The 15289-nt window shown below is 47.8% G+C and overlaps 2 protein-coding genes across 2 annotated transcripts; one reads left to right on the top strand and one right to left on the bottom strand.

Moving 5' to 3' along the window:
- Positions 1–1600: 1600 nt before the first annotated feature.
- On the top strand, positions 1601–6172 carry K441DRAFT_660832 (uncharacterized protein). The gene is made up of 11 exons (XM_067648774.1): positions 1601–2017; positions 2082–2111; positions 2167–2239; positions 2288–2359; positions 2412–3133; positions 3184–3949; positions 4009–4265; positions 4320–4533; positions 4582–4811; positions 4896–5446; positions 5497–6172. Exons 1-11 carry the CDS (start codon positions 1952–1954, stop codon positions 5732–5734), a joined length of 3219 nt encoding a protein of 1072 aa, XP_067503508.1. The 5' UTR covers positions 1601–1951; the 3' UTR covers positions 5735–6172.
- Positions 6173–11735: 5563 nt separating this feature from the next.
- Positions 11736–12507, bottom strand: K441DRAFT_562938 (uncharacterized protein; the record flags this gene model as incomplete). The annotated part of the gene is made up of 3 exons (XM_067643584.1): positions 11736–11830; positions 11952–12329; positions 12423–12507. 3 exons carry the CDS (start codon positions 12505–12507, stop codon positions 11736–11738), a joined length of 558 nt encoding a protein of 185 aa, XP_067503509.1.
- Positions 12508–15289: the final 2782 nt, after the last annotated feature.

Consider the following 15289-nt stretch of genomic DNA (forward strand, 5'->3'; position numbering starts at 1 on the left):
ATCCTGCGCCATGCGAAATCCTTTTCCTCCATGGGAGCGCTGTGCTTTGCTCCGAAGAGCCGCATATGAAACGTCATTGCTCCATTGGTTTGGGCCAAACCGTCTCGTGCCTTTAGTAAGCTGGGCATTGACCGATCTCTAGTATAAGAGCGATTCCCGCTTCTAGCTGAGTGCTTGCATGCGCTTGCTTTTTGATATCGGGCTGCTCTCCGGATGCTGGCCTCTCTGATAATGACAGCACCCTTAGAGGGCGGGGCTTTGTCTCATGATACTCCTACCCGAGGTAATGGAGCCCTTCGAAAACTATCGGAACCAAACTATGCATATCTGCCTGCGGGGATACGGTATGAAGCTAGAACACTGCTCTGTGTCATTATGCATGGAAGTCTATCGACACTGCAGGCAACCACGTTTGGAAGTTTTCTGGGAGAAATCCCAGCAAACATATCGCAAAAGCAACAGACCTCCGCGGACCCTTTGTGGGCAATTTACTCGCTCACTCCATCCTCTCCATTCATAAATGGGCTGATAACCATAAGGCAGGTGCTAATAGTACACGGATGAATTCAGAACTCTTTGCACTAAATGTAGCAACCAAAGGCGACTACCGAGTCTCTCCAGGGCTGTGGACATCTTCATTATTATTACTACGCTTGTAAGAGATAGCAGGAGAACATAATACGTATTCTGTTTCAGGGGTCTGGCAGTTCGAGTATCCCCTATCTCTAGTCTCTCTTATATTTATTCTACGATCTATTTCATTGGTCGATATTACAATTCGCTCCTCTATGTCTCTTCCGGTAAGCTACGTTCTCCTGGCTTTTTTAGAGCCACGCTACATCACCTACTAGTAATATTCGGCAAGACGCTAGAGGTAATAACATCTGCTCTAAGAAAGGAACTTTCCCCGGTAGATAAAGAGTTCCACGACCTATACTAGAGACAGATCCGAATGATAGTGGGCCACAAGGGGTTGAAGAGCACTCTCTCCAAAACACCAAGACTTATTCTTCAGAATTTTGGTGCCTTGTTTGGTTCAGTATTCTCCGGCATTGTCGTTCCTACGGTGAAGAGCAGCCTTTACGTCGTTACTGGAGAAAATGAGCATCATCGAGGATTGGCTGATTGTTTATAACTCTCCGATAGTAATTGGCGCTACACGTGTGCGCTATGGAGTGGCACTGTCAGTGATGGGTGGTGAAAAAAATTTGCATGCGTGAGGTGTCCAGGAGGAAAGAAGTGCTTCGAACACTCAGGAAGTAGGATTAATCGCGAATCAGCCGGGGAAGGGAATTTTTATGAAACCGTACGAATCGACTTCACAAATATCATTAACAAAGACTCTCAATAATTCTGTCTATACAAAGAAAAGGCCGAGTAGTATAAACATCAGACAAGCGGGCAACTAGTGCAATTGTTAAAAACAAACTCTTCATGGAAACGATCTAAAATACAACCGTATTTGTGTAGAAACATGTATGCCAGGTGTTTTTGTATTCATTCATCTCGAAGGTTCTTGACCCCAGCCCTGCCGATAAAACACCTATGAAAATGTCTAGGCTGCCACTTGGAGCCTAGCGCCTTCGCCCAGCATTCTCTGCCAGCCACAGTACTGCGAACGACTTCATCGGCGGTCTCAGTCCAGTTCCTCTTTTCCTTCACCCTGTCTCTCCAGCTCTTTGGCCTTGGTCCCGCTTTCCTTGTGTTGCATATACTCCAAGTTCTTCCATATTACCATTTACGCCTCTCTCAATCGAATCGCGCTGCCCCACCATCGCCTCCCACCTCCAACCCACAAGAGCCGCGACACACCACCTCATTCTTCAACTGGCGACCTGAACCTTTTCAACCGTCGCATGACCACGGCTTGAAGCTCTAGAGGGGGAGACAACAGAGATACTGAGGCTGTCTGGGCTCTGATCCCTCAGTTGATTAGGTCCAGCAACTCAGGATGTCGATGTCAATCGATGAGCTCGACGCCACGGTGCGCGCATTCTATGAAGGCCGAGGCGACACGGTATGTTTTTTACGTCTTCATAAAACTAAACGACTGAGTGCTAATTGCGTTCGCTTTGCCACAGCAAAAACAAGCCCAGGCTACATTGAACCAGGTATGCCACACCTCCTCAATCTTTTGCGGTGACGCCCAGCTAAGCCCTAGTATAGTTTAAGGAGAACCCAGACGCGTGGTTGCTCGTGGATCAGATTCTACAAGATGCGCAATACCCACAGACCAAATGCGAGTAATCAGACACGGAATTAGGCACACAGGCTGACTTTCTGGTAGACTTGGGCTTGCAAGTCCTAGACAATGTCATCATGACTAGATGGAAGGTGCTACCACGGGATCAGTGTCAAGGTAGACCCAATTTCTTCTGATGATAGTGGGACTTCTCGCTAAATTAATATAGGCATTCGTAATTTTGTGGTCAACTTCATCATTCAGATCTCCAACAGCGACGAAAGCCTCCGCAGCGAAAGAACCCTCCTCAATAAGCTAAACCTTGTCCTTGTTTCCATCCTCAAACAGGAATGGCCTCATAATTGGCCAACATTCATCAACGAAATCATTTCTTCATGTCACAGCAGCCTACCTATTTGCGAGAATAACATGGCTATTCTTAGATTATTGTCAGAAGAAGTTTTCGATTACTCGGCTGATCAGATGACGTCTACGAAGACCAAGGAGCTCAAACAAAGCATGTGCGATGAGTTTACCTCTATTTATCAGCTTTGTTCCGAGGTTCTCCGAACAGCAACCCAGGCGAGCTTGATCAAGGCGACTCTGGAAACGCTGTTGCGGTTCCTTAACTGGATTCCACTGGGATACATTTTTGAGACTCCTCCTAGTGGAACTAGTCTCATAGAAACGCTGAGGAGCCGCTTTTTAGAGGTTCCGGATTTCCGTAATATCACATTGAAGTGCTTGACAGAAATTGCTAGTCTTCATACAGAACCTTCGTACAACGAGAAGCTCGTTCAAATGTTCACAGAAACCTTGACGGCGATTTCCAAGATTATCCCCCTTTCCATGGATCTAAAGGCAACGTACTCTTCCAGTAACAGCAGAGACCAGGAATTCGTTCAGAATCTGTCTTTGTTCCTCTGCAACTTCTTCACTATGCATCTCAATGTTCGTGCTTCCCCCTTTTAATCTCCGTTGTGTACTAATCCGAACGACAGGTTATTGAAAATCTCCCCAACCGCGACTTTTTAACCCACGGACACTTCTATCTCATTCGAATTAGTCAGATTGATGATCGAGAGATCTTCAAGATCTGTTTGGAATACTGGACTAAGCTAGTCTCAGAGCTATATGACGAAATGCAACAATTGCCTATTACTGATATCAATCCACTTATCAATATGGGTCTCGTCGCAAATGGTGGCGCACGCGATCCTAGCATCCTTGCTAACTATCCTCTACGAAAGCACAAGTACACAGAAGTGCTTTCGAACCTCCGTCAAGTCATGATCGAGAAGATGGTTAGACCAGAAGAAGTTCTAATCGTGGAGAATGATGAGGGCGAAATCGTTCGGGAGTTTGTGAAAGAAAGCGACACGATTCAGCTCTACAAGTCGACTCGGGAATGTCTGGTATTCCTGACCCATCTGGACGTTAACGATACCGAACAAATCATGTCCGAGAAGTTGTCTAGGCAAGTTGATGGTACTGAATGGTCTTGGGCGAACTGCAATACTCTATGCTGGGCTATTGGATCAATATCTGGCGCCATGAATGAAGAAACAGAAAAGAGATTCTTGGTCACAGTTATCAAGGATCTTCTAGGCCTTACGGAGATGAAACGCGGCAAGGACAACAAGGCTGTCGTTGCCAGTAACATCATGTACATTGTGGGCCAATATCCTCGCTTCCTCAAAGCACACTGGAAATTTCTCAAGACGGTCGTCAACAAACTGTTCGAATTCATGCATGAGACGCACGAAGGTAGGAATTTAGCCATGGACCTCCAAGCAAGATCGAAAGATTTTACTGACAACATATAGGTGTGCAGGACATGGCTTGCGATACGTTTATCAAGATTGCCAATAAATGTCGGCGACATTTCGTTGCGATGCAGCCTGGTGAGAATGAGCCATTCATCGACGAGATTGTCCGCAACCTACGGAAAATTACCTGCGATCTATCCCCACAGCAGGTCCACACCTTCTACGAAGCTTGCGGCTACATGATCAGCGCTCAGGGCCAAAAGGGCATCCAAGAGAGACTTATTCAGGAGCTCATGTCTTTTCCTAACACTGCGGTAAGATTACTGCGCAAATGCAAGATTGCACGATTTCACTAATTGGTGGTACAGTGGGACCAAATCATTTCGCAGGCCAACCAAGATCCAACTGTTCTTCAAGATGGCGAGATTATCAAAATCATTGGCAACATTATGAAGACAAACGTAGCTGCCTGTAGCTCAATAGGAAGCTATTTCTACCCTCAGGTTGGTCGCATATATCTGGATATGTTGACTATGTACCGTGCCAGCAGCAACCTGATCGATGAAGCCGTGCAGCGAGAAGGTCAGTAAAGACGCAGCGGTAGAAGTGGCCCAGACTGATATTTCACAGGCAACATTGCCACAAAGATGCCTAAAGTCCGAGGTCTAAGGACAATTAAAAAAGAAATTCTAAAACTAATAAACATCTATGTTGAGAAGGCCGACGATCTGGAGATGGTTCATAGCACTCTTGTGCCCAAACTTCTCGAGGCAGTTCTGCTCGACTATAAGCGCAACGTTCCCGATGCTCGTGAAGCTGAGGTCCTGAATGTCATGACTACAATAATCAATAAGCTACATGTACGTTGGAGACCCAATCTCAGCAAATACATGGTTGTGCTCGCTGTTGCGGCCTAATGCAAGACTTTGCTAACTATTTCGCAGAGCCTAATGGAGGATCAAATCATGAACATCATGGATAGTATATTCGAATGCACCTTGGATATGATCAACAAGGACTTTTCAGAGTATCCAGAGCACCGCGTCGAATTCTTCAAGCTGCTTAGAACAATCAACCTGAGATGCTTCCCAGCTCTTTTGAGACTTGACGCCCGATCATTCAAGTTCGTTATCGACTCGTGCATGTGGGCTAGCAAGCACGATAACAGAGAGGTTGAAGGCGCTGGACTTAGCATGTGCTTTGAATTGATTACCAACATGTCGGAAACCGACCCGCAGACGTGCAACGCTTTCTTTCAAAGCTTTTACACAACTATACTGCAGGACGTCTTCTTCGTCCTGACAGATAGCGACCACAAAGCCGGGTTCAAGTCACAGTCGATGTTGCTTGCCAAGATGTTTTGGCTCGTTGATTCTGGCAAGCTGCAAGGCCCAATCTACTCCCCAGACATGGCCCCTGCCGGAACGCCGAACAGGGAGTTCCTCAAGAACTTCGTGGGCAATCTGCTGTCCAACGCCTTCCCGAACCTGCAGACGTAAGTTGTTTGAATGCCAGAATGACATGAGTATTCTAACATGGGTACAGAGCTCAAATTGCTTCCTTCATCGACGGTCTTTTCGCCAATAATTCCGACCTCAATAGGTTCAAGTTGATCCTTCGAGACTTCCTGATCTCACTAAAGGAATTCTCTGGCGACAATGCCGAACTTTTCGCAGAAGAACGGGAGCAGGCAGCAACCAAAGCCAAGGAACAGGAGCGAGAGCGGGCGATGAAGGTTGGCGGTTTGTTGAAGCCATCAGAGCTGGATGACGACGAACTTTGACTAAACGAGGAACTGAGCACCGATATTGCGGTGCGCACACCTTGGGACAAGCCGACTAATAATATGGAATCGACAGCAGATAATCTCACCGCGAGGGACACAGCAGATTTTGATGGGTGGGACGTCTATGGTCTTTGATGTTAGGTCTCCGCCATGCCTCGCTTGCTTCATCCGTCTCAACTAGATGCTTTTGTGTTTCCGTGGCTGCATTGGCGAAGGATTTGACTTGGAGGACGGCGGCTCGCATGGTTTCTGTAGAAAAAGCACTACGTAGCAGGAGCCTAGACATCCTGCGATTCATCGGCGAGAGGCTTTTGGGCAGTGAATAGAATAACCTGAATACACAATGCTTGCAAGATGTGCTCCTGCTGAGGGTAGTCTTTTTCAGGGTGAACGGTCTTCCTTCGGGGCCTAGATAAGCATTTATCAGCGCCTACATCATCCTAGTATATCGGATAGTTAGCGTGCTTGTTCGACATTCCCTCAGACCGCAAAACTGCCCAACATTTATCTTATCCCTTCCGCCGGTGTATTTCGTCCTGCTGTTATCGATAAGAGCTGGCCAATAGAATCAATATGATCGAGGCTCCGTGATTGTACGCGTAGTTTTGATTTTAGTGTTCGCGCACGGCCCACCTCTCGTAGGACATCACCAGCGGAAGGGATAGCAAAATCCGTCCGAAACTGACTGTGGCAACGTCGAGGCTCACTCTCATGAAGAATAGAAGCTAGAGTAAGCAAGCTGGAGGCCTTCCTTGCAGCGAATGGTACAGCCTTGTGCAAAAGAGTATTTGGAAGGAGGCTTGCCAAGAGCGTCTCAGCCTGAAGACTTGGTGCACTACTAACCTAAATCGAGCAATGAATTTTACGTATCAGTTGAGCTGTGGTGCCCCTTGCGGTGTGCTCAAAAGGCCGGAATTGAGTGATAGCAGCATTTAGCGTCACGTGCCAGGAATGAACCTTCAAGACGACGTCGCATGTTTAAGGTAGGACAAGAGGCTCGATTTCATCGCTGCCGTGAAATTAGGTAGGTATATACGGTATATACACCGGCGCACGATTACGCCCTACTGTTAAGGAGCCAGGCGAGTAATTTTTAACCTCTCAAGTGCACACGCCTTACACAAACCGAGCCATCTCCGGCCTGATTAGCTCAAGTCGCACAACACATGTTCGCAATAGGCGTCGCCATTGGCTGTCAGACGTACCAAAAGTTCTCAACCACTATGGCCACTATGGCCGCTACGACAGGGCTTACATGGACTCCTCTGCCTAGAATCCCCCCAATAATCATCTTGCGCCGTCTCGTGCTGCTAGTTTTGAACTTCTCCCGAGGTATCGCTGCCCCTCATTCGCTTTCCCAGTCTTCTGCTGGCTGTGTTGGCGGACAGCGGACAGCGGATACCGGGTAGTCCAAGGCAGGTTAAAATACTCATTAGGCTTTAGGTAATTTCAGCTTAACTTTATATCCACGGCAACGCCAGGAACATACAGCTGCCTTTGCCCGCCCCGTTCCGGCTTGTTTCTTTTCCCGTCCCACCGTCCTATAAGCGGTTGCTAAATGCCACACTGTGAGCCCGTCATCACCGTTTGGCTGATCTGCGAACTTCCGTATCTGTTCTCTCGCTTGTGCAACGCGCGTGTAGGCGCTCATTTCGAGCACTGTCCGCCCATTCCCTTGCAAAATGTACGTTCCGTTCCGATGGAGTCTCCAGGTCCCCTGGTTTCCAGTATGCGAAAGACCCTGTCTTCGACTAGCCTAGTGTCGAAGGCTGACTCGACTGACCTACCGCGATTCAACAGGAAGTTTGGCAAGCATATTCAGAAGCGGCAGCTCGAGATCCCCGAGTATGCCGCCAGCTTCGTCGACTACAAAGCACTGAAAAAGGTCTTTTATCTTCCAATATCTGTCTAGAGACGTTATTGATTGTTTTCTTCCAGCTCATCAAGAAGCTGAGCGCAACACCCGTCCTTCCTGCACAGAATGTATCTACTCAGGGAGGAGAGACGGTCGATCCCCAGACCTCTCTTCAGGCTAACAAGGCGACTTTCTTCTTCCGACTGGTATGCAATCGCTTTAGCACTGCTGTAGCGGCCTCTAACCCCTTGGCAGGAGCGTGAACTCGAGAAAGTCAACACTTTCTACCTCCAGAAAGAAGCTGAGGTGCGACAAATTACAGACTTCACGGACTTGACTCACACTAACAATTTCTGTAGTTGAGGTTAAGGCTGACGACGTTGTTGGACAAGAAGCGTGCCATGCAAACCCAGCGAGCGACTGTCTCCAAAGTGTCTTCAAAGTACATAGCACTCGAAGAAGGCTTGAAACAGTTCAACATGGACCTGAACAAGCTCCAGGTAATTTGCACACCGTTAATGTTAGTTCAATAATTGATCATAGACAGCAATTTGTTGAGGTGAACGCGACTGCATTTTCGAAGATTTTGAAAAAGGTCTGTTGGAGACAAGTCCAGCTCACTCAAAGGCTTGCTAACATCGCTTCGTAGTGGGACAAAACTTCCAAGGTCGGATATAATACTGTCTTTCGAATACTACAGCCCTGGCTGACCCCAATGCCAGTCGCGAGAAAAGCAACTTTACTTGTCCCGAGCTGTCGAGGTTCAACCATGCTTCAATCGCGATGTCATTAGTAGTCTCTCGGATCAGGCAACCCAGGCCCTACTAGATTTTTCAGGGTGGGCAGAGGGCGACAAAATGCAGTACACGCCCTCGGTCAATCAACCTGTCACTACGGAACCCTCACAGGAAGGCGACATAGAATTGGATAACCAAATCGTGCAGGCGATTAGCACTGGAAACACCGAAAAGATTGAAGAATGTCTGACTCGTCTATCAACTCTAGCGGACGCACAGGAAAGAATATCGAGAGCATTCCTGAGCAGTATCGAGGAGGCACCGGAAGCAGCTCTGCGGCTTATGCTAGACACCAATCGCGTCAATCTCAATCAAGAGGATGAAATAAATGAACGAAATTGCCTACACAAGGCTGCTGTTTGTGGACGACGTGCTGTTCTCGAGATTGGCTTGGCAGCACGGGTGGATGTCAAGGCCTTGGATGTCTATGGGCGTATACCATTACACTATGCTTGCATACACGGTCATGTTGAGATGGTTCAAGGTTTGATCAATGGGGCTCCAGATACAATCAACTTCAAGGACCAGGATAACTTCACTCCATTAATCCATGCGATCGTTCATTCTCAACTGGCCTGCGTGCAGATGTTATTATCAAAAGGGGCACAAATTAGTCGAGCAGGGCCATCCGAACATATACCACTGAATCTTGCCTGTCAGCATGGCTCGATGCCAATAGTCGAACATCTTCTTCAGGCAAAAGCCGAAATACTTCCGGATGCCGAAGGCCTCTACCCCCAACACTTGGTCGCACGATCTGGAAAAGTCCCAAATATGCTTCTGTTGCTGAAGAAATATCGCGCGGATCTTAACCAACCTGACAAACTCTACCAGTGGACGCCCTTATTCCATGCCGCAAGCGAAGGCCATGTCGAGTGCCTCCAGACACTGTTACAGTGTGCTGTCAGCGTAGATATTTTAGACGAGAAAGGGTTGGCTGCCATGTACTACGCAACATGGGAAGGACATCTGGAGTGCATGAGGCTATTAGCTTCAGTTGGACGTGGAGTAGGCCTTGCCACACCGAAGCAAGTATCGCCGCAAATTCAAAGTGCTCAACCGCCTCCTAGCAGCACCCCGGCTCCTATGGAAATTGAGGGCGAGGGGATACCAGAATTCATTCTACCACCTCCAATTATCCCGCTCAGACGTTACGGGCACAATTTTCTCGACACGAAAACTTTTGTTGTTATTAGCTTTGAGAATCTTGGATCTGATGCGATACAATTCTACGACGATCGCAAATACCCCGCAGCCCGTCTCACTATATCGTCCAAGTCATCAGACTTAATACCTCGAAATATTCTCCTCCCTATACAGGACGAATTCAAAGTGATATCCTTTCAAATAGAGAACCTCGACACCTTCTCCATCGATTTCGACATCTTCCCCACCTTCGGATCCAAAGTAATCGCTCGCAGTGTAGCATCTTCCAAGGTCTTCGCTGGTAAAGCAAGCAGCTCTGGGCAATGGCATCTCGAACTGTTCGACCCACGACTACGTGCCATCGGCCGCATTAGTTTCGATTTCCAAGTTGTTAAACCCTTCCATGGCATCCCTCTCGAGATCACGCATTTCGCAACGTATTGGAAAGCGACCAGCCAACTAGACTCACAACCAAACGCTTTGATTACCGGCTCGAGTTTGTCAGGCGAGTACGTCCGATTGTTTGTGCAACTGACAAGCGACGGTGTCCCTGTACTGTATCCTCGCTGGAAAATCAACTACCAAGGCCTCGATGTGCCCGTCAATATCCTCACTTATGCTCAATTCGTCAGTATTGGCGCACAGCAGGGAGTAAGCAGTGCGGCTCTCGCAGGACTCGCAGGACTCACCAACGCATCCCCTGACGACATCCCGCGCATTCACCAGATCCTTGCGACGTCATTCGCGACGCTTCGCGATGCCCTAAAACTCCTGCCTGCCCATATCCATGTTGAGTTGCATGTGCTGTATCCAAGTCGGCTGGAAGAGGAGCGCCTGCGACTAGGTCCAACACCTACCATCAATGACTTTGCAGACGCTCTATTGACAGTGGTGTTCGAGCACGCGCGACATCTGAGAGAACAGAGAGACGGCTTTTTGCGCTCTATAGTGTTCTCGTCGTTCAACCAGGACATTTGCACGGCGCTGAATTGGAAGCAGCCGAACTGTATGTCTGGCCTTCCGTTCTGTTCTTCTAAGCCACCTGAATTCAAAGCGAACTAACAATCGAGCAGATCCTATCCTTCTCTGCAACGAACTCGGCGCCGACGCCTCCATCTCGGTGGCCGATCCGCAGAAAGTGCAGAGCAGCGGACGCACGACGATATCGGTGAAGGAAGCGGTGCAGATCGCTCGGGATAACAACTTCATGGGCTTGATTTGCAGTTCGAGGTTGTTGGTACGTACATTTCCCTACCTAACGTGGCGTCACGTCGCTCTAGCGGCACCGGTTTGCATTTTACTTAGAGCCTCATGCTCACTACACATCTAGGATCTCGTACCGGCCCTAATCGAATCTATCAAGACGGCCGGCCTCGTCCTCATCACCGATATCTCCAACACCAACAGCGCACAGCAGCAGCGCGGCCCGCTCGCCGTCGCCGCGCCCTCCTTCTACCAAGTCCCCAGCGGCGTCGACGGCTTCCTGAAGGGCAACGGTGTGCTCCGATTCAACGAGACGATTGACATGTGAGCAAAACGGAGTAAGCCATTCCCACTGCTCAAACTTGCCTCAACAGTGGTAAGAAATTTTCCCAGCCAATAGGAGTTGTGGAGAGGGCAAAACATCGAAAATTGTCTGCGCAAGCTGGGCTGCATTTCCTTGGCATTGGTTTCGCTTCTTTTTCCTAACGAGAAACATGCGTCATGCGCATAGAACACGAGACTGAGAAAATACAAGATTGCCTTGCGGGCATATGAATCAAGGGAGTAGAGTGGTTGTAATTTGGGGTTATAGTAAAAGAGAGGAGCTAAGGGGACCGGGGGTGGGGTGGGAGACATTTGCTTTTGTAGCGAGATGGGCTTGCGGGCGGCTTTTTTGGTTGCTTTTCGGTGCTTTTGCCCTTCTTTACTTTTTTGCGCGGAAACCTCTCTTCTAGGCTAGACTGCATCTACCCCATTCTCTCATGCACGCACCGGGAAATTATTGAATTGCGTCGGCGGTATTGCGATGTTCAGTTGGTTGGTCGAGCGCGCTGCGGAGAGCTTATCCTATCCTGGGATAGGGAAAAGGTGGATGGGAGCAAAGGTATCTAGTGCCTAAAGGCCCCCACCCCAATTTACACGCCTTGTAGGCGTCTCGCGCCATACTCACATTGCTTGCCCTCACACCCTGCCGCACTACTGTCCCACACGCGCCGTTTCACGCGCCCTTGTAGCGATACCGCAGCCGCTCCAGCCCGCCAACGTCAACGGGCCTGAGCTGCGTCCGCGCGACCAGCACGAGGAGGAACACAACTGCGCACTCGTCAGCTCACGCGTACAGCTTTTTTTGTCTGCTTGACACACAGCCGCAGCCGCAGACTCAAAACGCAGAAAAAGGGGAGAGGGGAGGAGGAAAAAGCCGCTACAAACTTACACGCAGGCACATACCCCCCACCCCCCGCCAATCCCTCCCGCCACCCGGTCCCCGCCAGCCCCTCCCGCACCGCTAGCATCGCGCTCAGCACCCCGTTCAGCGGGACGATGTGCCGTCGCACCGACCCGCTAGCGTCCGGCAGCCCTGGTCGGCGGCTGCCGGCTGTCTCGGGCGCGTGCGGGAGGTAGTACAGGATGTAAGCCGTCGCGAGGAGGGAGGCGATGGCGGCGGCGGAGAGGGATGCGGCGGAGAGGGAGGTGGTAAGGCGGGGGAGGTAGAGCAGGGTGGGGAGGAGCGGGAGCGGGAGGAGCAGGGCGGTGTAGAGGCGGGTTTTGGCGGCGTCGGTCGTGTGGAGGGTTTGGATTAGCTTTTCTTGCTCTGGCGGGCGTGTTAATATAGCTCGGGCGTTTGGGGGGAGCGTGCCGGGAAGGGGGGATGGGGGATGGAGGATGCGTGCAGGGGTGTGCGGACCTTCTTCGTCGATGCCCTCGACGGGGTCGTCGGAGTCCTCGTCGGTCGGGTAGCGGAAGGTTTTGCGGAGGCGTGTCGTTGCCATGCTCTGTTCCTGAGTGTGCGAGGACGAGGTTGGTATAGCCGGCGCGGGAGAGAGGGTGTGTATAGCTACCTGGGAAGCGTGCTCCACGGAGCTGCCACGGAAGCTCGAGCAAAAAAGCCCGGAGCGCAGCGTTACCTGATTCTGTTGGTGCGGATTTTCAATCGGTCCGCAAGGGACGCTAACCACATACGTGGTGCACTTTCGCAAGATTTGTTAAGCGCGTCTTGAGTACGCTAACCCATTGCACCGCGCTTAGCCACTTAGCGCGAACTAACTCTCCAAGCCTTACGGAGTGGGTCAAAAGTTCCTGGCCTCCCCTTGTCGTAGTGGCGTGCGCTAGCCTTTAGTGGCTTAGTGTAGCGTAAGCGATTCTTGGCGCGCATCGCGGGGTTGCCACTCTCCCCTCAACTATACTCTATAAGCTTTTAAAATACATTAAATCCTTATTATATCTTACTATTTGTGATGGGTAACTTATACAATATCTGTACAAGAGCTACGTTGACCAGGGCTACTAGAACACCAAGTTCCGTGGCACGATTGGGAGGATATATCTGATGTTGAGAAGGAAGAGCTACAGCTAAAGCCAAAGCCAAAGCCAAAGCCACGGCAGCATGCTCCAAAGAAGGCACTAGCAGCAGCAGCTAAGAGCGCTGCTGGCGCTGCTCTTACTGCTATCTTCGCGATATAAGAAGCTTATCCCTTAGCACGTTAATTCGGGTCCGTGGGTTATCGATAAGAGCTAACCAATAAATCAATAAGATCAAGGCTCCGTGACCATACGCGTACTTTTGATCAGACCTGCGGAGGATAGGCCGGATAGGCCTCTCGGATAATAGACCTATTAGCTGATAGTATCCGGATAGTCTTGGCAAAAAACCCTAATATACTTACACTTGTAATGCACCCCCCAATATTAAATAAATAATTTTTCTATTAGTATAGATTTATAGAGCTTATAAAGCGCTTTAAAATGGTATCACTTTTATCTAAATATCCTAAGGATAAGTAATATTATATAGATATAAGGCTTAGGGGGAGCCCCGCACGGAGCTCTACCAAAGCTCAGCAAAAGCTCCGCACGAAGCTCCGCACGAAGCTCTGCACGAAGCTCTGCGGAGGCTCCGCTTGAAGCTCTGCGGAGGCTCCGCTTGAAGCTCTGCGGAGGCTCCGCATAAAGCTCTGCACGAAGCTCTACACGAAGCTCTGCACAAAGCTTTTATATAGAGCCTCCGTAGTAGAGCCGTTATACGCAGAACTGTTATACGCAGAGCCGTTGTACAGAGCCTCCATATATAGAGCTTCGTGCAGAGCTTTATATAGAGCCTCCGTAGAGCTTCGTGCAGAGCTTTATACAGAGCTTTGTGCAGAGCTTCGTGCAGAGCCTTAGTAAATACCTTTAGCTTTCCTATTAATTAGATATCTTCTTTCTACCTTTTTATTTATATTTCTCTTTATATAAAATACTATAAAATAAAATAAAAATAGGAAAAAAGAGAGNAGANCNAGNAGTTTAAATTNAGTAACTTTTTTCTACTCCTTATNATCCNCNAGTTCNANNATCCGANCCTTACCCTNNAATNCTCCCGCTGCCGCCACTATAGGCTAAGAATTTATATCGTACAACGAATATTAAGCTCTATGATCCCGCTACTTATAATTTCCATAGCACCTACTATAGAACCCTAGGAGATTCCAATATTTAGTAAAGGGGCGAGGGCCTACTAGACGACGTAGAGTTGCTGTATAAGCCTCGTAAGGCTAGTATTAATTAGCTCTCTACCTTATACAAGTAATATAGGTTACTTATAGTTATATTTAGAGACCCATGGCTCTAAATTAGAATTGTATTTATATATAAGGGCCTCCCTATTCGCACCTACCTCTTTAATATACCCCTAACTTAAGCCTCCATATTAATTGCCGGTAAAGCTTTTACCCTCTCCTACTTATTTTAAGAGTAGTTAGTTATATAAGTATATTATACAAAGAGGAGAGTTTACTTATAATATAGTAATGTTGCCGGAGAATCTATTATATAGTAGGACGAGAAGTATATTAGATAATTATATTTCCCAATTCTTAATAAAGGACGACATTAGTAGGATTTAAACTTATAATCTATTAAGTTTAAAGTTAGCATATATTTACCTATGCCACCTACGCGCCTTTAGTGGTTACCTTTTGCCTAAAATTATTTTATTTATATACCCCCCTACCCCCCTTTAGTGTTATATAACATACCCCTTATATACTTTCCCTTATATAACTATAAGAGAATACTTAAAATCTTATAAGCTGCCTAGTCCTTTACGCATTCTAATGCCTTAAGTATTTATAAAGTAGTACTTATACAATCCTATAGGACGCGACGTTAAGAACTTAAAAATACTCTCTTTAGCTTATTGCTTATTTTAGGTATTAAGAGAACTTTAATTGTAAGCTATAAGAGTTATGGAAATATTATATACTAAAGAGGCTAGTTTTACTATTAAATAGCTATTATATAGCTATTGAGCGGAATTAGATTCTTATTAATATAGTTATTAAACTTATCTAGACTCTACGGACGAGTATATTTTAAATAATGCTAAAAACGAGCCTTATAGAAGGCAGAGAGGTTTTCTTTAGACTCTAAAGGCGACTTTTAAGTTTTCTTAGTTGCGTATAATATAGTTAAACCTAAAAGTATTACTTTCTCGCGGAATCTCTCCTAGAGCTTTTATACGCTAAAAAGCTTCTTTTCTCCTTTAACGGTGATATAATTATTCTAATCTTTTAA

The sequence above is a fragment of the Cenococcum geophilum genome (genome assembly GCF_001692895.1).
Source record: "Cenococcum geophilum 1.58 unplaced genomic scaffold K441scaffold_24, whole genome shotgun sequence".
Classification (NCBI taxonomy): Eukaryota; Fungi; Ascomycota; class Dothideomycetes; order Gloniales; family Gloniaceae; genus Cenococcum; species Cenococcum geophilum.